This window comes from Paramormyrops kingsleyae, chromosome 20 (assembly GCF_048594095.1).
Source record: "Paramormyrops kingsleyae isolate MSU_618 chromosome 20, PKINGS_0.4, whole genome shotgun sequence".
Taxonomy (NCBI): domain Eukaryota; kingdom Metazoa; phylum Chordata; class Actinopteri; order Osteoglossiformes; family Mormyridae; genus Paramormyrops; species Paramormyrops kingsleyae.
Genome location: NC_132816.1, coordinates 19793121 through 19816478, shown reverse-complemented (window position 1 = coordinate 19816478; position 23358 = coordinate 19793121). Strand labels below are relative to the sequence as shown.

Sequence of the window (23358 nt, the reverse complement as noted above, 5' to 3'; positions counted from 1 at the left end):
CAGAATCTATGCCATCGGTAGATATGTACCATACACTGTAACCTGTCGCCTGCATTTCTGGGGAGGTGTCCGTCAGGCTACAGCTTGGTACATGGCTACCGACAGCGTAGATCCTACACAGAAGTACAAATCAGTTGCGCATTCACTGAATTAAATATGTACCATCTTAGGAATCTCGAGGAAGTCATACGACGGCTGTTTTTACAGAGTCCTCATTGGCAATAAAAATATCACGGTTATATAAGCCTGGCACTATAAGGTGTACGAAAGCCCATTCACGCTGAGCAAAAAGGAGAAAAGTTACCGTTTTCTTAAAACTGTTAACTGGGGGGGGGGCACTCCTTTGATGCTGCTGGCCAATCAATCTAGATAAAGTTCTGACATTTTTGTTTCAAGGAACATCCTGTTTAAATTCCCATCTTGGTCCCTGGTCTAGATGCCAAGAAGGGAAATGTCAACAGGATATTTTGCTGATAAGGAACCGACGATGAATGAAGCCCATGAATGTAGACATTCTGCCGAATCTGCAATCTCTGCAGCTCTGTATCAGGGCAGACTTGGATGCATTTTGGATCCACGTGGCAATGAAACAAGGACCGGAGGGGAGGGGGTGTAACACAAAATATCTCTTTCTCTACTTCTGGAGACAAAGCATGATGTTCTCCCACCATCCAGAATTGGCGGCGAATGTGAAAGAAAGGGGGAAAGGGTAGGAGGAGATTATCCAGGATATTACAGCTGGGCCCAGACGTGTTTTATTCAGAGTATAACAATGAAAGCGACAATCCAAGGAGTTATTGAGCTCCGGGACGTCACGGCAACGGGCGGCGGGAGGAGGACTTGGTGTGAAAGTTACAACAAGATGTGAAGGAAGCCCTGGCAGGTGCCTATTAACCTGGGGGGGGCCCTGGGTCCAAGCCACAAGATTCACTGAAACACACAGCAAACCTTATCATGGATATACAAACCACAACGCTATCAGTCTTGGTAATAAAACAGGCCCCGCTGAACTGTGACAAGTGATCACTGAAAGAAAGCGACAAGTGGAGCCGTCGCCGTGAACCGAGGCTGGTGCCCGTTTCCTGGTAACCTCCATTCGACGGCCTTTGTGTCAGACCTGCGAATGCTGGAAATCCTCACCTCTGCACAAAAGGGGGTACAAATCATAAGTGAAGTGCTTTATATTTTAAAATGGTTTCACAATCTGCAGGCGGACGAAGAAGGGGCACGTCTCGGGTTATCGTGACGGTGCCTCTTCAGCATCCGCTTGTCTTTTAACATCATTTCAAAATTTCTCGGGAAGTGACACACAACCTGGAAAGTCGGTTTTCATCCATTCAAGAGAGGTAAATGCACAGGACTGCCCCCAGTACATCGAATCCCACCTGTGCTACTCTGATTTGGTTCTTCTGAGATGGGTCCTCCCAACAGACAATTTGCACCCCAGCTTTAAGGACAGGCTTATTTAGGACAAGCTACGCTGTGGTCTGCAGCACAAGTGTAAACACAGTCTTAAAAGAGCTGGGCATCAGTCATTGATCAAACAGACTGTGTCCATTTGGCAAAGGTTGAGGAGACCTGAAGGTCGAACCCTTAACAGATGAGTTTTTAGTCTAGACCGAGATTGTGGGGACATTCATTTTGCCAAATTGTTTTTTTTTCCTGTTCAGGAAATATATGCAAGCAGTTTTAGAATCATCACTATGTTGAGATATTTAAGGCTGTTAGAAACAGAAAACAGAAGATCAATATATATGTACAACTATGTAAATCAGGTTGTAAAATGAACTCCTTAGACTGTGCATTGCGCCTCTGCTTCTCACTCAATTGCAGCAAATTGCTGCCCTCTTATGGTTTTTGATAGAATGAGTGATAATTCATAGCATGTTTAATGTAATTTTTTTATATGTTTGATGTTACCACTTGCAACATTAAATGACCACAGTCCATTTTGCTTTGTGTAGAAACCAGAAAGAATATTGCCTGAAAAATGAAGAGCCCTGTGCAGAGTGCTGTGCAGATCTCAGGTCACTGCGGCAGTGATTGTGACAGCCAGTGACATTTGGTGTGGCAGCCAGTGGTTGAGCTGCACCTGGATTGATGGTTTGGAGCAGCGGTAGGCAATCTTATCCAGAAAGGGCTGTTGTGAATGCGGGTTTTCACTGCAACTCCCTAATTACATTACTAATTAGAGGACTGATTGGCTGCAGAGTCCTCACACCTGGGTTTGAACAGCTGACCTACAGGTTATCCCAGAATCCTGCATACACACTGGCCCTTTGCAGATAAGATTGGCCACCGCTGGTTTAGGGGCATGAGGTCACACCCAGGAGATGTTCACCCCAGCTACAGAAGGCGGAGCAGAAGACAAACAATAAATTCTAATAAGGGTGCAGAGATGTGACAGCTATTCATAAAGATATACACACACTTTCAGAAGAAGCAAGCGGTTTCAGCCAGGATAAGATAGATTAAAAGAACTGGCCTTGAATCAAGGGTCAAATGGTGAAGCTGAGAGGACAAACATCACTTCAGATGCAAGTCTATAGCTCAATGTTTTCAATACTTCCATGAGCTACAAGAAAACCTGCATCCTGATAAGAGACTGTGTAAACAGTGTGTTCAGGCCAGTACACATTAATGTGTACATTAATCTAATTGGTTTGATACGTGTAGGCTAGACCATTCAATGATTCCGGATCATGTACAAAGTCCAAAGGACAAAATATGATGCCGATGATGATGATCAAACTTACTCTAACATTACGATTATGTGAAGTTCCTTTTACAGTCTCCTTGAGCAAAGAATGTGGAATCACTTAGACTTATTTACCAAATGAATCAAATTTAGCAAGGATGGAATAGGGGTTATCAGTTTACAGCTTACATTAGTCGATAAGATCAATCGACGCTTGTTTCACGTAGGACTCGTGCGCACATGCCTTTTCCCGCCATTAGGCCTCGTGCCAAATACCCACGAAGTTCAATTTGCAGCGTTTTAAGTAGGCAAATCGCAGATTAGGCGCAAAGGCTGCCACCTTGTGGATCATTCTATTCCTCAGATCTGAAATAATAATTAATAATTTCTGTCAATGAACTATTTCATAGCTGATAGAGCCAAACAATAAAACGGAAAATGACAGCAAACAGCACAGTCTTGTCCACCAGAGCTCAGCCTTCTGTTACAGATGGATTCAAAATATGCTTACATAAGTGTCTGTCATGGACATCAGATATTTTATTACACTCCCAAATAGCACTGATAAAGTCAAGGGAACTCGGGAGGTCCATATACACCACGCTTATTTCCTGACAGGTTATTTGAATGTCATAATAACCATGAATCTACTTAAGACCAAATCTGCACTTTGTGATCTGATTATCTTTAACGCTGAACTAAATTACGTAAGATGCGCATCATTCAGAACTATCGGACAAAATGATATCGCAAAAGGACGATCGGTAAACAAATCAGTGTCCAATCACATAGCTATCCGTTCGGATGTATCAAAAGTAATTTTGTCAGTGAGAGGCTTACATAAAGTCTAATATATTGTAAGCCTTCGGGCAAAACGGAGGAATTGATGTCTGCAGTCATGCAGCATTTCTCTACAGGAATGTTAGACTAAGTTTAGGTAATTGAATATTTCCCCTATTCTATTTTCGTTACAGTGTATCAAAGCTCCATTACGTCATTGCATGCCGCTCTCTGTTCCCCCCACGCCTTCCACCGTAGCTTTTCCCGGTCGATCCTCTGCTGCATTTACCGGGGGCTCCAGCTGTTCCCCCGATTCCGGGCGATGGAGCGTGGGAAAGCCACGTGACTCGGCTCGCTAGCGTGCCCACCCAGCGCATTCAGCATCATGGCTGCGGATGATGCGGCTGCTCGCCCCGCGATCCGCATCCTTCAGCCGCGCTCCCTGCCCTTGCTCCTGATTTTCCCCAGCGCGGCACTCGGCTTACTGGGCTTTCGCCCGGAGGACACCGGAGGGGGGCTGTCCGTGGAGGACGGGGTGCTGAAAGCGACCGAGGGGACGCGGTTTATGCTGCGTGTGTACTACTCGGTGTCCCCCCAGAGGCTGAACAGGACCCTTAGCGGTCGAGCCAATGCGGCCACTGCACCGTGGATCGCGTTCATCGAGGAGCCTAGCCCGGGCAGAGAGGGGCAGGTCCACCCGAAACGGAACCTCTGCGTGGACAAAACAGCTCGGACCTCCGACATAGAGGTGCTGGGATCCTTCAAGTCCGCCTCCAGCCAGAATTCCGTCCTGGTGGAGCTGCTCGCCAAAGAACTGCGCAGAGGTGAGAAAATAAAATACTACTCAATGTGTGCATTTGACGGCACCAAATGGGAGCACTTTAGGACTAGAGATTTCTGGCTGGCCGTCGTGGAGCGCTCCCCGGAAGCCGACCTCTGGCTTCAGGTGCTGATCTCGGTGCTGCTGCTGGCGCTTTCCGCGCTCTTTAGTGGGCTGAACTTGAGTCTGCTCGCGCTGGACCCCGTGGAGCTCCAAGTGCTGCAGAACAGCGGCACGGACAAGGAGCAGAAGTACGCGAAGAAGATCGAATCGGTGCGAAAGCACGGAAACTACGTGCTCTGCACGCTCCTCCTGGGCAACGCGCTTATCAACACCTGTTTGGCGGTTTGGATGTGTCAGATTCTGGGCATGACTTGGTTATCTACCGCCATATGCACGTTCGTCATATTCTTCATCGGCGAGATCCTTCCGCACTCCGTGGCCTCCCGACATGGGCTGGCGATCGCCTCCAAAACCATCTGGGTGACTCGGCTGCTAATGGTAATTTCCTTCCCCATCTCCTACCCGATCAGCAAGCTACTAGACATCATCCTGCACCAGGAAATAAGCAACTTTTACACGCGCGAAAAGTTGCTGGAGATGCTGCGGGTGACCGACCCGTATCACGACTTGGTGAAGGAGGAGCTGAACATAATCCAGGGAGCCCTGGAGCTCAGGACCAAGACGGTGGAGGACGTGCTGACACCGCTGAACGACTGCTTTATGCTGGCGTCCGACGCCGTGCTGGACTTCAACACCATGTCGGAGATCATGCAGAGTGGCTACACGCGCATTCCCGTGTACGAGAACGAGCGCTCGTCCATCGTGGACATCCTGTTCGTCAAGGACCTGGCCTTCGTGGACCCTGACGACTGCACCCCCCTGAAGACCATCACGCAGTTTTACAAGCACCCCATGCACTGCGTCTTTAACGACACCAAGCTGGACACTATGCTGGAGGAATTCAAGAAAGGTAAGGTTCTCCTATAGTGCAGGCTGGTCCCAGGGATGAAGAACAGGTGACATGGTGGGATTTGAGCGTATGCCTGTTAGTAAACTCCATAGCAAACCCATTATTAAATTCAGACTTAATCTAAAAATGATTGTTGATCGAGTTAATAGGAAACTAGGCCTAATTACCTACAGATTTCCTTTGGGAACGAACTGAATATGAACCCAAGAGGTTCCTTTTTCACGAGCTCAATCCCATTGTCACTCTTACTTTACTTATTTTATTAGTTATATTATTATTATTAGTTTTGCCAACATTAGTTGCAATCAAGCTGGATATATTTCTGGTCTAATTCCCTGTCCTAATTCCCAGCCTTTAAAATAATAATTTGGTTTTGGATGTTCTCGCTGACTGTGCAGTATTTGATCAGGCACTTCAGCTTCTCAGAGTGACTGGGCCGGCCTTGTTCTGTGTGATGCTTGACCGAGCTTAACTCCGTCAAGATAAAAAGAATTCTGACCGGCTGAGAAAATGAGTAGCAGAATTACTAACCCGGTCCATCAGAGCGCACGTAAAGACTAACCTGGTTTACTCACTGTTTACTAAGCAGCTTTCAGAATGTAACCCCCCCTTGCCCATTTCACAGAAAGTCCATTGTTCAAAGTTGACACTGTGGCATCACTCGTGTGGGTTTAATAACTCCGCTTAGGTTAATTAACTAGGGCAGAGTTGGGGGTGTTATTGAAGTTATTAACCTCAGGAATATATACTGGAACCTCGTACTGGTGTCTGGCACTATTACGTAATACATCTGGGGCAGGATATGGGCAGAATGATGTATTGGCATTAAAATTATTACTGTGCTCATGTGGAAACATTCAGTTTGAGTTTGGGGGGCGCGGCTGTGCTGAGTCTCGTAATATATGATAAACCAGCTGGGTGGATCTGGGCAGGGGGGTGGAAGTGGCAGCTGGGCAGCCGATAGTGAACCTGTCGGGGGTGGGGGTCACAGTAGGCAGGAGCTCTGATCAATAACCAGGGATCTTTGTTTCCCAGGAGGAACAGAAATGAGTCACTGGATTAAGGGATCTGCGAGGTAACATGAAAAAAATGTAACATCATTATCATCTCAGAAGAAAATCTTGTTGAAAAAATAAACTAAAATAGACTCTAAAAGCGGTATATGTATTATATGATTGATAATTGAGGTTGTTTTTATCTGTTGTATCGCTCTTTCAATGCGGGAGGGGGTCTGTGTGTGACTCACAAGTTTGTAGGTCTTCGTATGAAAATTCACAAAAATTTGTAGATGTCGTGGGAAAAATACATGCAGGCTTTTGTCATGAAGAGTTAGGGGACGTTTTCATTGAGGGAATACTGGTCGAGAAAAGGCAAATGGAAATGAGGAATTTTGGACCAAAGTGTAATTTGGTTTAATTCCCATGGCAACGGCCAGAGGGTCTTTATGGGGTTGATTTAAAACATGGGTGCTCCGTAGTCCCACGCTTTTCGGAGTACATTTCAGTCAGAACTCTCTGCACTCGTCAGGCGAGATGATTTAATTTCAAAATAATGACCTTAGCAAAGACATTATAGGGCTCCGGCTAAGTGACATGTGATTCCACCCTGGGGTCTGGAGCTGGGAGGCCTGATTTTAAAGATTTAAGGGCAATTTCTGCATTATGGGTGTGACATTTAACCTGAGACTGGCAGACAAAACGACTCACAGTATGGATGTGAGTGGAGTATAGAGAAATCCTCAGAATTCATATATTAATTTGCAGGTTAGAAATACATCACATTTTATCAAAGGTGGCAGGTTCAGGTCCAGTTAGTACAAATCCAGACCGAGATTTTCTTTTAACCAACCAACTCAGTACTCTGTGAATGTGACACTTTATGCTTAACTGGTTGGGTGAAACAAAAAATATGGTCTGGATTTGTACTTTCTGGACCTGAACTTCCCACCTCTGCATTTTATCGGCAGTAAGTATGCGACGTCAAACAGACTTTAGCATGGAATTACCCTGAAGTTTGAAAGATTCAAGTGACTGACCCCCTGCTGCCCCCCAGCAGGGATGTTCCTCTATAGTCATGATGCGTAACATATGGTGACGTGAAAGTCACACGTCGTTAGCGATGTCCGTCAGAAACGCCCGGCTGACAGACTGGAATTGCATTGGTTAGTCCATTCGGGACCTAATGACCCGTGTTTTGGCATGAGCCGGGAGGCCGTGTGGGTGGTTCAGGTGTGAGGTTTGAAAATGGATGTCCCCCCTCCACACACTGTCTGGGGGCCACGGGGTGACGTGTGCATGGACACTCAGGTGTTCCCGATTTAGCCGTTCCATTTTTCCTGAGGTGGGGGCCCTGATGTTTGCTGTAGCCTATGCATTAATCCATCCCCCACCCCCATATGCTTATATGTGTATGTGAGAGAGAATTTGGAAAACCATGAAATGCAGGACCTGGCTGTGTGACGCACCCACTGGACTGTAAACGTCGCACTTGCCTGATGAATAGCGTTTATGCCGCAGTGTGACTTTGGGCCGGTTTTACAACGGCGGGTAGGAGTTCGGCAGAGGAATTAATGACATCGTTCCTACTGATCCATCTGATGCCGGAGCCGCTTTTAAAAGCATCCATAAAATGTATCTGTAATGCCTCAGCTCCGGTGTGGCGGCCCCCGATTGGATCCCGCCGCTTGCGGCCAATAAACGGCAGCATAATTATGAGCCTTAGCAACTCCATTTAGCCGTGTGGCAGCGAGCAAGACCCGGGGGAAACGGGAGGACGCAGGAGGACGTCGGCCATCCGAACGGCTCTGCCAACCTTCCGGAAAACACGGACTCTCGGCCTTCACGTTAAATCCCCGTCCTTCCCTCAGATCCTACGTGTCTGGGTTTGGAACGCTTTACTGTAACGCATATGTGACCGCGGTCACATGGTCACAGATTTTCGTTTCGGGAACACGGGTCTATTGTTCTGCAAAAAATAGGTTTGATGCCCCCAATCCCTCATTCAGAGTTTAAGTGGGTGAAAGGTTATCGGGGGGGGGGGGGGGTGGATAAATGTTAATTAGATGCTGACCGTTTGTTGTGCTTGGCCCACATAAACACAGCAAACAAACAGTCAAACGAGCAGACAGAACCAAGCTGCTCAATTTACAGCCTCAGCGGGCTTGCTCAGAGCCGGAGGGGGCAGACGGGGGGGGGGGGGGGCTGGCTACAGAGATTATGTAATGGCTGAGTGATGTAACAGTGCGATTGGCACAGCTGCGGCCTCCATCCTAGCAGGCACCTGCTTCCTGCGATCACTGGCCTAGCGTGACTCCCACACTGCTGCTGGAAGGACAGTTTGACCCAATCCTGCCTAATCCTGCAGCATACCAGTAAATCCAGTAAGTCTGTTCTCTTCCGCCACATGGGGCTGTGTTCCCAAGGGACCTCAGTAGAGGTCAGAGGTCAAATCGCAGTCTTCCGAGATTGCTTCAGTACAATCGTGGGGGGGCTGGAGAAATGATAATGTGTAACTTAGTACTCTGCCCCACCTGATGTTGACCAAGAACATCTGGACCAGCATCCGCATGGTGGGGGAGTGCTGGAAGTTAATTAATCTATTCTGCAGTATTATGGTCTGTCCACATCTGAACCCTGCAAGCCCTGGCTCCTGTCACAGGGCTCTCAGTTAAGTGACAGCCCCCCCCTGACGGCCTGTTTCAAGGCGTCACACCGGAGGGGTCGGTTGACCAGGCAGCCACCTGACTCAGCAGGTGGGCCAGATGTCACCTAATTAGAGTGTGAAATAGAGTCGATCCTATTCAGGGAACGGCTGTTAAACCCTTATGTAAATGCTCATGCAAATTCAAATGGATTAAACATAAAAAAAATCTGAAATTTTCTGTGAGACTTGACTATTTTTATTTCACATCCTATATCACTGTTAATTAGTAGCACGAGTAGTTTCTCCTGACAGAAAAAGTAAATTGCTGGGACTAGACTGTACATGGAAATATTAGAATCTGGAATTATATAGTCAGGAATCTGATTGGTCCTGCTGTGTTGCCTCTCCCCCCAGTGTCACCATTGGTCAGTGTCCTGGCTGCCCAGTCAGCCAAGCGTTATATAACCCCACTCCAAGCATGTCGTTTATGTAAGGATCTGACCAGTGACCTGTCTCCGGACCCCGCCTCCCATGGCCATCCTACAGCTTATTCTGGCTCGGTGCGGGTTGCTGGATGTCCTCAGGGCAGCCACTGGTCTGCTCAACGGAGGGCGGAAGGGAGCGGGGACGAGCAGACCTGGCTGAAAGTTCTCCTCTCATTTGCAGCTCCAATGCCCTCACTTCCAAAATCCCTTTTTGTTTGGAGTTTTGCCTCGCGACTCTTGACCCTGATCGGGATAATTGGTTAGAAAATGGATGGTTGGGTGTATTTATGTATCTCTCAGGACCCGCAGACGGTCCACATTTTTGCTCCCAGCACACCTGAGCCAAACAGTCGGGCAATCAAGAACTCGGAATACCTGGTATAGATCTGAATGAACGAATGAGTGAACGAATGAATCAACGAATGAATTTTAATGTTTATGTAATGTGTTTCAAGATGCCTACAGCGCTTTATACAACCAGTGGGGAGCCACTTCCAACGCCACCATCTAAGAGGGAGCAAAAATGTGTCTTTTCTTGAGGTGGTGGTCCATCTCCTTCTCGTCTTCACCTTGATGCTTGGCTTTCCAGCTAGTCCTTCCACCCCATACCTGTTCCTCCACCAGTGATCTCCATCCTACCTGATCTGCTCAACACCTTCCGTCTACCTAACCTGACCCACCTTCTATGACTGCGTTTTCCACTCTGGTTTTTGCTCTCTCTGAGCTCCCTGCCAGGCAATCTACATTTTTGCACCCTCCCAGCTCCCAGTAGGTAGCAAAAACACGGACTGTCGGTGGGTCCCCGAAGACCAGATTGGGAAGCAATGTTCTGCGAGATGAAATGAAGCTTTAACTGCCATTTGTATAGGTCAGGGGTAGGCAGCCCTTATCCTAGAGCGCCGGTATCCTGCAGGTTTTCTATCCTACCTGGTCTCTGATGAACCACACCTGATCTCAGGCAGATAGAAACTCATCAGGAAGGACAGAAAACCTGCTGGATACCGACATTCCAGGATCAGGGCTGCCTACCCCTGATGTAGGTACATTGGAATATGTTAGTTTTCACATACATACTGATATAACGGTGAGATAGAAGCTCTCCTGCAGCATATTTTGGGGGTTTAAGGGCCTTGTTCAAGTGCCTAACGGGAATGTAGCTACTCTGCTACATGGGATTAAAGCCGGTGATGTTTTGATCACTGGCACTGAGGCTTCCCCCGCTTAGCCACACGCCGCTAACACTTAGCATGATGAAATCCTCCTCTCCAGTTAGCAATGCGCTGCCTTACTTTGGCCCAGTAGACGCATTTCTGCTTGTCGTGCGCAGGAAAATCTCACCTGGCCATCGTGCAGCGGGTCAACAACGAAGGCGAGGGGGACCCCTTCTACGAAGTGATGGGCATCATCACCCTGGAGGACGTCATCGAGGAGATCATCAAATCCGAGATCCTGGATGAGACGGACCTGTACAGTACGTCGCATGCCTTTCAGCATACGATGGCCCGTCACGTCGGGTTGCGACACCCCAGTCCTTCCATAGAGTCATACATCATTAAACCCATAGCCATAAGCTCTGTTAACTTTGATGATGCACAGATCTGGAGTCAGTTCAGATGGACTGTTTTGTACTGACAGACCGATATGAATCATTGTGTCATTACAGTCCTACCAAGCCATTGGATACGTAGCCTTTCTTAGTACTATCAGCACTGGTTGACTAACCATAACCAGTAGATCTGAAGCCAGTTACTGCCCTGCAGCCAAGCACACTGTGACTCGGGACTGACCTTCCTTAAATCTCACTGTATAGTTTTATACAGTAATTTTATGTTAGCTCATCCCTCACATTCTGTTTGTGCTGTGTACACAGTTTCTTCTTATGAAGCTGTAACTCTGGATATCTAATTTCCTGTCATAATTAAATCTCATATAGGTTTTCCAATAACTATCTTCTATCCTCTGCACCGTAACTGAGTCCATTACATCTGGGGCCACATTACCGAGCGGCAAGCAAAGCTAAACGACATTAGCAACGGCGGCGTTGTGTCCACCGCGGGGTTCTGCCGGCGCCGTGAGACTCGCCGTATGCCCCGCCCCCTCCGGATGATTACGGCTCACCCCAAGGGGCCCGTGATGAGCACTAGATTAACGTACCCCCTTGACCCTTCCCCGAGGAGCCAGTCTCGGTTTGGCGGGGGTAGAGGAGCCCCCCCGGCACCTAGATGCCTATAAATCATGGCGCTAATGAGCTTCTCATGAGCCTCTGGCCTCCCTTCTCTCGAAGCCGACAACCGGACCAAGCGGAGAGTGTCACACCACGAGAGGAAGCAGCAGGACTTCTCCATATTCAAGCTGTCGGAGAACGAGATGAAGGTGAAGATCTCTCCGCAGCTCCTTCTGGCCACCCACCGCTTCCTGTCCACAGGTAGGGGCATCCAGGTGCCCACCTGACCTTCCCTAACTCCAAGAAAGTCATGTGACCCTTCCCGGCCACTGTAAAGACACTTCAGAAGACACTTAGGGTGTTTCTTAATATCAAGAACACAAAGATCGTACTTGTAGTCTTAGCAAGACCGGTCTTGCTAACTTGCCTCCCAAGAATGAGCTCGTTTGGCTGGATGCAACCGATATATATCCCTGATATTTGTGATGGGGATTTTTACCGTCCTCTCTGCCTGTGTTCTTGAGCATAGGAACTGTTCTTTGGTAATTGACGATGACGTAAAACGGGTACAAGAGAACACAAGAACGGTCAAGTACCCATATCGAGAAACACCCTTAACCTTTCCTGGACTCTCAGGAAGGTCACATGAGCCTTGATTCCATCTGGAGACTGCTTCCATCTGTGTGCATAGGACTTAATCTAATACAAAAGGTCATCTAGAAAAACAGTGACTGTGCAGCTTCATTAGTGTCAGCCGGGCAGTTATTAATGTCCCAGGAAGGTTTATTATAAGCTGAAATAAAAAGCTGATTTAATCACCCTCTTTAGAACCATGAAACCAAAGTCCGGTGCTATAGGAAAGGCAGCCTCAGTGTCTCCCCCTTGTGGCTGTAATGGTGCATTGCCCCGTCTGTCTGCTCTGCTGTGTCACAGAGGTGGAGCCCTTTAAGGTGGCCTATCTGTCTGAGAAGATACTCCTGCGTCTGCTGAAGCATCCCAGTGTGGTGCAGGAGCTCAAGTTCGACGAGAAGAACAAGCGGGCGCCGCAGCACTTCCTGTTCCAACGCAACAAGCCCGTGGACTACTTCATCCTAGTGCTACAGGTATGGTGGTAACGCCCCACTCACTGGCCCCGCCCCTAGCCACACCCACAGCCCGCCCCTAGCCACACCCACAGCCCGCCCCCTAGCCACACCCACAGCCCGCCCCTAACCACACCCATGTCCCTCCCCTAGCCACACCTATGCCTGCCATTGGCCACACCTACAGCCCACCCCCTAGCCACACCCACAGCCCGCCCCCTAGCCACACCCACAGCCCGCCCCTAACCACACCCATGTCCCTCCCCTAGCCACACCTATGCCTGCCATTGGCCACACCTACAGCCCACCCCCCTAGCCACACCCACAGCCCACCCCTAACCACACCCATCTCCCTCCCCTAGCCACACCTATGCCTGCCCTTGGCCACACCCACAGCCCACCCCCTAGCCACACCCACAGCCCGCCCCTAACCACACCCGTGTCCCTCCCCTAGCCACACCTATGCCTGCCCTTGGCCACACCCACAGCCCACCCCACAGCCGGCCCCCTAGCCACACCCTTACAACCCCACTAGTTGCTTCATTTGATGGCAATTTTTAGATGGAGCAGGAATTGGTTCTGTTGCGGCAAGAATTTGTGCCGCAGGCCCCCGTTCCAATATATGGCTCACAAATCTCAGAGCCAGATGGCGATTCCCCGGAGCCCCATGGCGTCGAACTCGTGAAACCCCCAAGATGATCCCTTGGGGGATGTCAATGCACCCCTCAGCACCACCCCACAGCTGCGTGGGGACACTGGGAATTGAAGTTTGAGCCCCAGTGTCACCCAGGGGAGGGAGATGATTGCAGGGACAGGCTTGGGTGTGTTTATTACGCATGGAAATCGAACACCCAGCAGATGAGTCAGAAGAAGGGTAGGGATTTGGGGGGGGGGCAGCTGGGAGAGGGAATATGAGTAATTATGAGACGTCACAGCAGATGGGGTAGTGGTGAGCATGTGCAGGTGCAGTTAGGTTTGGTACAAACATTTTTCTCTGGTGCCCCCATGTGTGTGTGTGTGTGTGTGTGTGTGCAGGGTCGCGTGGAGGTGGAGTTCGGCAAGGAGGCCCTGCGCTTCGAGAATGGGGCGTTCGCATACTACGGCGTACCCGCCATCACGCCGACGCTCTCCACAGGTAGCGGGCCGAACCAGCTCCGGATGGGTGCACGGGGGGGGGGTCTGGGCGTGCGTGACCGGCAGTAACCAGGAGGGATTGCAGTGAGTTCAGCCAAAACACTTTGACACCCCAGGGAGCAGGTTTCGGTGTGAGGTAATCATATTTCACAAGTACTGATTCTGGAAATAGTGTAATAATCATATAAAAATATATTTAAGGAAGTGATATGTTAGCCATTTTGCATCACAGCGCCTATAAAACCAAATCCATCTATTTTCTATAAATCCTTTTCACTGTGAGATTATCCCTGGAAGCACAGGGCAGATCCTGGATGCCCGCCCATCCAAGGGAATACTCCTATGCACCCAGACGCAGGGGCGTGGCATCGAACCCGCTGCCCCAGAGGCGTGAGGCCCCGCCCCTGAGCTAGCAGACAGGCGGTAATAACCGGTGGTAACAAGGCCGGTGTTTCTCTCTGGGCTGGCAGTGCCGGACAGGCCGCACTCTTCGCCGGGCCATCGGCGGGCAGATGGTGCCCATGCGTGCCCGTGTTTGTTTTGCTTTACATAAGGCACACGGCCGCCTCTCATTGCTCCCCAGCCCCCCCCCGATCACTCCCCCATGAGGCAGCAGATGCATTAATTAAGGGAGTGCGATGATGTCATTTGGAATGTAGCCTCCACTGAGGAGTTGGAATGCCATGTTTGGGGGGGGGAGCAAGAAAATCAGACTTCTGTGGGCGGGGCTCTCTCTGTCCCTTTCAGGCTCACCTTCATGCTGTCCCCTTCCCTGCCCTGCGTCCTTTTTGTGGGAGAGCAGTAGCTAGAGAGCCGCCCCCCCCCCCCCCCATCCTGCCGTTTGGTCCAGTCCACAGGTCCCCCTCCCGCAGCAGTGGACTCAACCGCTCCGACTCCATGATATATGGTGGCAGCAGCGGGCAGCTGAACTGCAGCTCGGGGGCCTACCTGCCCGACTACACCGTGCGGCAGCTCACCGACCTGCAGATCATCAAGGTTCGGGCGCCGTCAGCAAAGCACAGAACGCCAGCTCCCCCACCATGGGTCACTGCTCTTGTACCTTTAGACGAGGGACGTCTCTTAGTGAAATGTTCCTGTGTGAATGGGAACGTCACTGTGTCTCTGTGCAGTTGGCAAATACCCAGGCGACTGCCCTGCTCCGAGAGAGACCCGGGTACGGGCACACTGCCCAGGGTTAGGGTTACTGTCCCAGTGACCTTCGGGGGGCTCTTCCTAATGTTGGGATTGGACGGCGTTCAAGCTGAACTCCAGGTCGTGTGAATCCTGTCCAATCTCGCTGGTCGACGTGTCACCCATGTCGAATCGGAATGCGGGGTCACTGCCATTTCTTTGGCACTGGCAGCCGGATGAGAGTCTCAAGCGTAGAAATACTTTGGAAAAAATACCTAGATGGTTAAGAGCCATGATCCCTGGTGTATCCATGGCAACAGCACTTAAGGCATCTCGGGCTTGTCTGCATTTTAGATGCATTTAAAGCTGAATTTCTGTGTAGATAAACTCAGGCTGGTCATTTCATGTCTAAATGGAGGAATCTGGACTGATCTGCTCTGCAAGTTTAAACACTTTCCCCAGAATTGTTTTATTTTTTTTTTTTTTTAAGAAATCAAAAGAAGTGGCTTTCATTTGACCTGCTTCAGTAGAAATATTCAGGTCTATGAATGTCCCCCCCGTACATCAGTACCTGTTTGAAGTTGGGCCTTCATGGGGTGAGCGGGACACTTTGGATTTAAACCCAACTGAGGGATCAAACAGAACCACAGGAACTACAAAGTGTCGCAGTGAAAGGGAGGGGGGGTGATTTTGTGCTAATTCTGCAGCAGAAAAAACTCCTGCTGAATCATTAAAGAGAAACATATGGGGGGGGGGGGCACGAAAAGTAGAATGTTTGAGAGTTCATGGACTGTGCCACCCCCGTCCCCCCCCAGATCACCCGTAGCCACTACCAGAACGCCCTGACTGCAACGCGGATGGACAGCTCACCGCAGACGCCGGACATGGACGCCCACATGAACGGGGGCAGCACGCCGGCGCAGACGCCCGCCCCCACCCCTGAGACCCCCGCCCCGGACGGCAGCCACGGGCATCTGCCCGTGCCCCGGGAGCTCCGCCCCTGCTCAGGCCGCGCCCGCCAGCATCAGGCCGTCATCCCACACAGCACCACGGTTCTCAACGAGAAGAACCGCATCGTCCGTGAGTGCGGCCCCCGCTCCTCTAATTCATCCGTCCGCCCTGCTTGTAGCCCCGCCTCCAGCCCTGTCATACCCAGTCTGTGTGGCTGATTCCGCCTACTATGTACTTCACAGGAGCATCTCTAAACGTCTGTGTTAAAATAAAGTGTCCGTTCGCACTGTCGGGGGAGGTCATTTCCCCGATGGCTAATCGGGGCTTTCCTCCGACGGTGTAAACGGGGTGATGACAGCTCAGTTGGAGTGTTAATTGTAATTGCTAGACCGCGACGCCCCTCCCCCTGTCTCAGCCAAGCGTGCATAGATGCACACGCAGGCCACAACGCAGTGTGACGCAGCCTGCGGCGGGCGTCCTGCAAACGATGCACAGATGGCGCTCTCAGCGCAATCCTCTTAAGGGTACATGAACACATGCAAGTACTGCGGCTCAGGCAGGCTCCAGCATGCCCTCCCACATGCCTTCGCCTCTTCTCCTAGGCGCCGATCCATTTCAGCTCAGGCATGGCTAAATGATCCAAGATCACCGCAAATCAGACATGGCTAAATGATCCAAGATCACCGCAAATCAGACAGAGATACACAATTCCAAATTTTGTGTCCCTCAGTAGATTAAGGATTCGTGGCAGTGTCCAGAAAGTTGCAGGTTCTTCTGGCCAGCAGCGTAATCATATCACTCACCCTTCAGCAACACCTTTAACCCCAAGAGCCCTGGAGAGAACTGGGTGGTCTCTGACCCCAAGCATTTCCACACTTTTGATAAACGTAACTGCTGAATAAGTAACTGTAAATTGCCAGAGTTCTGATATCAGTGAAATTATTATTATAACGAGTAAAAGCTTAGAATCTTAGTATCTCTAATCTGTTTCCTGGCTCTCTGGCTCCCCCTACAGGCAGCAAGTCAGACGGCCAGAAGAGCCCCAGTGACTCAGTGTTCCTGCGGATGGATGAGATTCCTTACATCCGGGAAGACCGTTCCGAGAGCGAAGAGCAAAATGGTGAGATTTATAGTGAGAGGGCAGGTCTGTCGCGTACAACCCGAAATCAAGGGATCGGTTTGGCAGTGAGGCTGGAGGAACACGAGTGAGGCAGGAGGAACGCGAGCGAGGCTGGAGGAACGCGAGTGAGGCAGGAGGAACGTGAGTGAGGCAGGAGGAACGCGAGCGAGGCTGGAGGAACGCGAGCGAGGCTGGAGGAACGCGAGTGAGGCGCCCATCCCAGGACAGACATGGCAGGGGACACCCTGGAAGGGAAACCAGTCACAGTTTACAGGCACTGTGGGAGGACTGTGTCAGGAGACTGGAGTAATGAAGGGGAACCCCCAGATGGGAGTGACACCAGCTGAGCCACCGTGTCACCCTCCGAATACAATGTGGCTTAGTTTTTGTCACTTAGCTTGTTTGGTCTGGACCTGCCAGTAAAACATTATTTATGAATGCATGTTATTGTGAATATTAATCAGCCTCTTTAAATCGCAAATAGTATCTGTTAGCATGTCTACTATACTGGACGTCCCCCTGGTAGTACAGGGGCTAATTGACTGCCCCCTGCTGTCTCTCCCTCCCCTCCCCCGCTGAAGAACCCGCCATCGTTCCCGTGGAGACGGACCTCGACGCATCGCCCTTCATCAGCACCTTGTCGCTTAGCGGCTCGGAGGAAACGCTGGGGAAGAAGCTACTGCTCAAACTGAGTAAGGCCCGTGTCACGCATCCCGCCCGGCCGCCCCCACCGTGGCCGTCAGCGCAGGCGTATCTTAGCAACCGAACCGCTCACCATTGGCAGCTGCTGATCCAAACCCCGTCTTCCCTCTTCTACACATTTTCTTTCTTTCGTCTGTCGTTCCAAGGCTCTCTACGCATTTCCTGCACGTCACATAGGCTCGTCGCATGTAAAGATCTGCTGAGTTTCCCCATGTCGTTGTCAGCAGCGGCACAGCACACACCTTTCATCGTCTGTCGTCTTATACAAACACCCTTCTATTCATCTTCTCATCACTTACCCACTATTGGGTCATGGGGATTTTAAAGATGAACCCCTTAAATTTTTATAGTTTCTTTAGCTATAGGCTTTTGTACAAAATTAACTACAATTTTCTTTATTTACACAGCTTTGCTATTTTAGTAGTGCAATTCAGCACGATCCCCGGGACTTAACCAAACAACCTTCTGGTTACCTCGTCCTAAACTGCTAGGTTTACCTGTCACCCCTCTAGGGATGTTATTTGCTGAATCTAAGTTGCACCTGCGGCTAGCCAGTGTCTATGTGAGTCTGATGCCTCAACACTTGCATCACCAGGAACTTGAACATGCAACCTTCTGATTCTCCAGGCAACAAGAAGCGGAAAAAGTCTCGTGATGGAGACAAGACTCCAGAGGACAACCGAGAACAACCTCTGGTGAAATCCTAGCAATATGCCTGGCTGGGGAAAGTGGGGGCCCTACATTAATTATTTATGTGTTGGAATGCTACCTGTGCCGATTTTCATTGGCTGGCCAATCAAAGAACAGCAGGTGTGAAAAACCTCACCCTCAAAATCCCTCATAAAGGTCCCAGCTTGGGATGCACTTATTGACTCAATCTGGTGGCTGCATCATGACCTCCAGCCCCTAGGGGAGCTCTAGCCCCTAGGGGAGCTCTCAGTCAGCATCCACGGGACAGAGACATTTACAAAAGAAGTCTAATCTTGTGAGAAGGCCTTGTCACTGAGCCCATCTTTCGGTGTTACGGGTGTTACAACTGGAGATGTACTGAAAGCTTTTAAGTGTAGATTCTGATTTAAAGTGAACACAGCCATCAGCGGAGCAGGGAGCAATTTTAGCAGGATATATAATGAAAGTTATTGGTTACCATGTCAACCTACAGAACCTCATCCACACTATTACCAAACACACAGTATTACTAGTTTCACACAAGAGGTATTAACATTATTGCACTGTCTACTCATTTTGCAATGGAGCTCAATATTACCTATGCCTAGACAGTCAGGATCATCTTTAGCCAGCCAGTGTTTGTCACTGTGTGTCACAAGAGTCCATTTTGTACCCTATTGGAAACACACGCACGGATGAATGAAATTCGAAGGGCAAGCCACTCTTTGCAGGAACTGTGGAAATTGGAGGGATCTTCACCGTTGCCCTGTTTACGTGCAGCAGGATCTGCTCTGGATCGGACCTACGGTGCACGTTGCAATTGATGGTCGCTTTGGTCTCAGGAATCACCTGAGCCACCAGCCACCTGCACGCACCATGAATAGATCATTTGGTGTGGAGTCGAAGGAGGGATCGATGAGAACTGGATCACCACGGTAACCAAGGTTGTCACTAAAACCCTGTCATTGTGGAGAGGAGAACTGAACAGGTGCTGACAAATGAGCCCTACTGCCCGACGGTCACCAGTAAGGCTCCCACTGTAACCACAGGGGGAGGGGCTATGGACAGATCAGCAGTGGAGATTCCTGCAGGCTACAGGCTGTCATAAGTCCAATCTCAAGATGAGCCGCACGAAGGGAATAAGGAGGGGAGGGGTCGACTCAACAAGACTTGATGTGAATATGAGCATAATTTCATTTTATATTTTCCTAGAAGAGTCATTTGCAGAGGATCCCACAGAAGGGGTATCTAGATATTAAAACGGTTGCTATAAAACAGTTCATTTAAAAGACTAAAGTATAATGGTATAATCTAAACACAGAAATGCACCAGGCACTGGATCCTGCAACCACTGGTACAGTATATCGCTAAAGGGTACTCTGACTTTGAAGCTCTTAGAAGAGGATGGGAAGTCAGAGGAGAGGGATCGACCTACATGATGTGACCAGGATCTTTGAATATAACTGCTCTCTGATGAACCATCCATGACGATCCCATCGCATTTCAACTGTAAACAATCAGACCTACTGCCTCAGTGCTGTCCAGCCAGGAGAGAGCAAATGTTTCGGCATCGCGGTTATTTTTAGTTACAAGCATGTATTACTGCAACCTGTCCTTGTTTAGTCAGGACCCAAGTTCACTCTTGATTATAAGATGTTGATGCTAACGCCTCCTGGTGGTCTGGAGGTCTACCAGCACGTATTACTGAAGGTGAGGCATCTTGGTTGTATTGCAAGGAATTCGAGATAGTGGAACATGCCTTTTTAGTCATCCAGAAAGTTATCAGTCGACCACTACCAAGTAGCTTTTGAGAAAAATGCAAGGGTTTGAGGATTTTGGTCAGGGAAACTAGTTTTGTATTTTCCATGGGTTGCACAAGCTGTCTTTCACTTGGATTTGCGAAATCGCATGGTGCGTTACCCGCCTACCCAACGAAAGCTGGATAAACACACAACCAGAGCCAAAGATTTCAGTACCTTTGACATCAGTCCAAACGTGAAGAATTGGCAACGGACAGAGCAATTAAAAAAACGCAGGGATTCTGGCAGCGAGGCCTGGATTTCACACAAGTTCAGAGCTCCTCGTTTTAAGGATTCCATCTCATGCCATAAGGAAGGGATATGCCTGCTCTAGAGTTACGAGAATCACGGGCGAGTTAAATATGCTTCTATTTCTGCATGTTTGGGTTAAAAAAAGAGCATGACGTTAGACTCCACCAATCTGCCAGAGGTACAGGGTCCGTAGTGAGGATGTAGGGAATGAAGCCGGGAGAATTAAAACTCCAAGACGTTAGAACGGTCTGACATTTCTGCTACTCAGATCTTACTTAAGGAGCTGGCTCAGTCCTCTCGCTATAATCAGGGTGCTTACAAACCACGCAGACACACACAAAGGCTTCAGGTAACATTCCTGAAGCCTTTAAACGTCTGCATTGCCATGCAGGCCAAGGCAGTGGTCATTTGCTTTTTCAACGTCGAAGACTGTGCATGCTCTGTTTCAGGGTAGGATGGATAGTTTTACCTACTAATCCTCTGGCTTGTTGGGGTAAGGTTTTATGTGATGTTTACGGGGTGGGGTGGGGGGGGGGGTGTGTGGATTTGTTATTCACTCTCGTTAGAGCAAGAATCCTGTCAGAGGTGGCGTCACACTCAGGTCATACGGAGACCTTTCCTATGTCTGCCGTACAGTTGATACAGTAGTACACAGGCAGAGCGAACCTCTTCACTGACAGAGAGCATGGTGTTGAAGAAGCCAGTCAGCTGGGGGTCAGGAGCCAAAGGGTCAAAGGTCACAGCAACTGTCCTGGTGCTGAAGTGACATGACAGGTGGGCTTGGGGATCAATGACTAAAAAGCGCTCCAACTATACTTGGATTCTTCCTGCTTTGGGGAGCTGTTATGGAATGCAAACTTCAGCAGCCCCCCAAAGCACCTTGAATGGGTCACCAGCAACTAGTTTATAACTGAAACCGCATCCAGACTGACTGAGACCCGGCTAGCAGCACCTGAGAGCTCTAGGGAGTGACAGCAGAGACGAGCGAAGCTACAGATTTTATTTTTTAATTTATTTTGCTTCTTTGCAGAGTTTACTACGGCTGTTCAGTAAAGAGGTTCGGCAAGAATTAGAGAAATAGATTTTATACCCATATAAGTTTTAAAAAGTATATATATATATGATTTGTACAAGGGAGAAAGATGAATGATTTAATGTATGGAGTTTGTGGTTTCACAAGATATTTAAGGGAACCAAAATGTAATTTTACAAGGAGATGTATTATGGATCTAAGCAGTAAAGACTTTCAAAACGGTGTTTGTTTATGTACCTTTTTCTTGAATCTTCCTCACATTTACACATTCATGTTTTTTCCCTTTCAAAGATGAACATTACATTGTCCCTGTCAGGTATACTCTATGGACAAAAGTACTGGGACATGCCTCTTAATCATTGAATTCAGGTTTTTCATTCAGACCCATTGCCACTGGGGTATAAAATCAAGCACCAAGCCATGCAGTCAGGTTTACAAACATTTGTGAAAGAATGGGTCGTTCTGAAGAGCTCAGTGAATTCAGGCGTGGTGCTGTCATGGGAGGCCACCTTTGCAATAAGTCCGCTTGTGAAATTTCTTCCCTGTTAGATATTCCACAGTCAACTGTAAGTGGCATTACTGCAAAGTGGAAGCAGTTAGGAACAGAGACTCAGCCACAATGCTGCAGACCATGTAAAGTAACAGAGCGGGTCACCGAGTGCTGAGGTGCGTAGGGTGTAAAAGTTGCCAACGCTCTGTTGACTCAGTAACTACAGAGTTACAAACTTCCTCTGGCATTAATCCCAGCACAGAAACTGAGCACCGGGAGCTTCATGGAATGGGCTTCCATGGCCGAGCAGCTGGATGCAAGATTCACATCCCCAAGTGCAGTGCCAAGCGTGGGATGCAGTGGTATAAAGCACACTGCCACTGGACTCTGGAGCAGTGGAAAGTGTTTTGTGGAGTGACGAATCACGCTTCTCTGGCTGGCAGACTGATGGACGAGTCTGGCTTTGGCAGATGCCAGGAGAATGTTACCTGCCTGTGGGCATTGTGCCAGCTGTAAAGTCTGCTGGAGGAGGGATAATGGTATGGGGGTGATTTTCAGGGGTCGGGCGAGACCCCTTAGTTCCAGTGAAGGGGACATTATGGGCAATTCTATGCTTCCAACTTTATGGCAACAGTCTGGGGAAGGTCCTTTTCTGTTCCAGCATGACTGTGCCCCAGTGCACAAAGCAAGGTCCATATAGACATGGTTGAGTGAGTTTGGTGCAGAAGAACTTGACCGACCCACACAGAGCCCTGACCTCAACCCCATTGAACACCTTTGGGATGAACTAGAATGGAGATTGAGAGCCAGGCCTTCACATCCAGCATCAGTGCCTGACCTCACAAATGCTCTTCTGGATGAATGGGCAAAAATTCCGACAGACACTCGTGCAAAGTTTTCCCAGAAGAGTGGCAGCTGTTACAGCTGCAAAGGGGGGACCGGCTCCATATTGATGCCTATGGATTTAGAATGGGATGCCATAAAAGTTCCTGTGGGTGTAATGGCCAGGTGTCCCAATACTTTTGTCTATATAGTGCAGGACTATTCAGTCTGAGCCCTGCCGATTTTCCAGTCTTCCTTCACCCGTGAGCCAGGTGTGAAGCCTCTGGCCAATCAGAATCAGTAATTATTAAACTAACTACCTGGGAAAACTGAAAACAAGGCCTGGATTTGGAATTGAAGGTCAGATTTAAAGCTCCTTGATATAGTGTATTCTATCATGTAAAATGGCCTATTTCATTAATCGAGAAGCTTACATATTCCCAGAATGCAGTTAGTTTCCGCACACATTTGTCTTTAAAGGTCTTACTGCAGTCAGGAAGCCCAGGCAAATCACAACCAGGTTAAAGAGGGAAAGACTTACATAATGACATTCACACCCAGCCAAAGCAAGCTGGGAATTCCAACGCAGCTCCTGCTCAGCCACAAACAGC

The 23358-nt window shown here is 49.1% G+C and overlaps 1 protein-coding gene across 1 annotated transcript; it reads left to right on the top strand.

Annotated features, from left to right (window-relative positions):
- The first annotated feature begins 3714 nt into the window (after positions 1-3714).
- Positions 3715-21659, top strand: cnnm1 (cyclin and CBS domain divalent metal cation transport mediator 1). The gene is made up of 10 exons (XM_023820614.2): positions 3715-5271; positions 10726-10869; positions 11683-11823; positions 12496-12665; positions 13680-13779; positions 14629-14774; positions 15725-15989; positions 16876-16980; positions 17562-17672; positions 18310-21659. The coding sequence occupies exons 1-10, from the start codon at positions 3864-3866 to the stop codon at positions 18387-18389; spliced, it is 2670 nt and encodes an 889-aa protein (XP_023676382.2). The 5' UTR covers positions 3715-3863; the 3' UTR covers positions 18390-21659.
- Positions 21660-23358: the final 1699 nt, after the last annotated feature.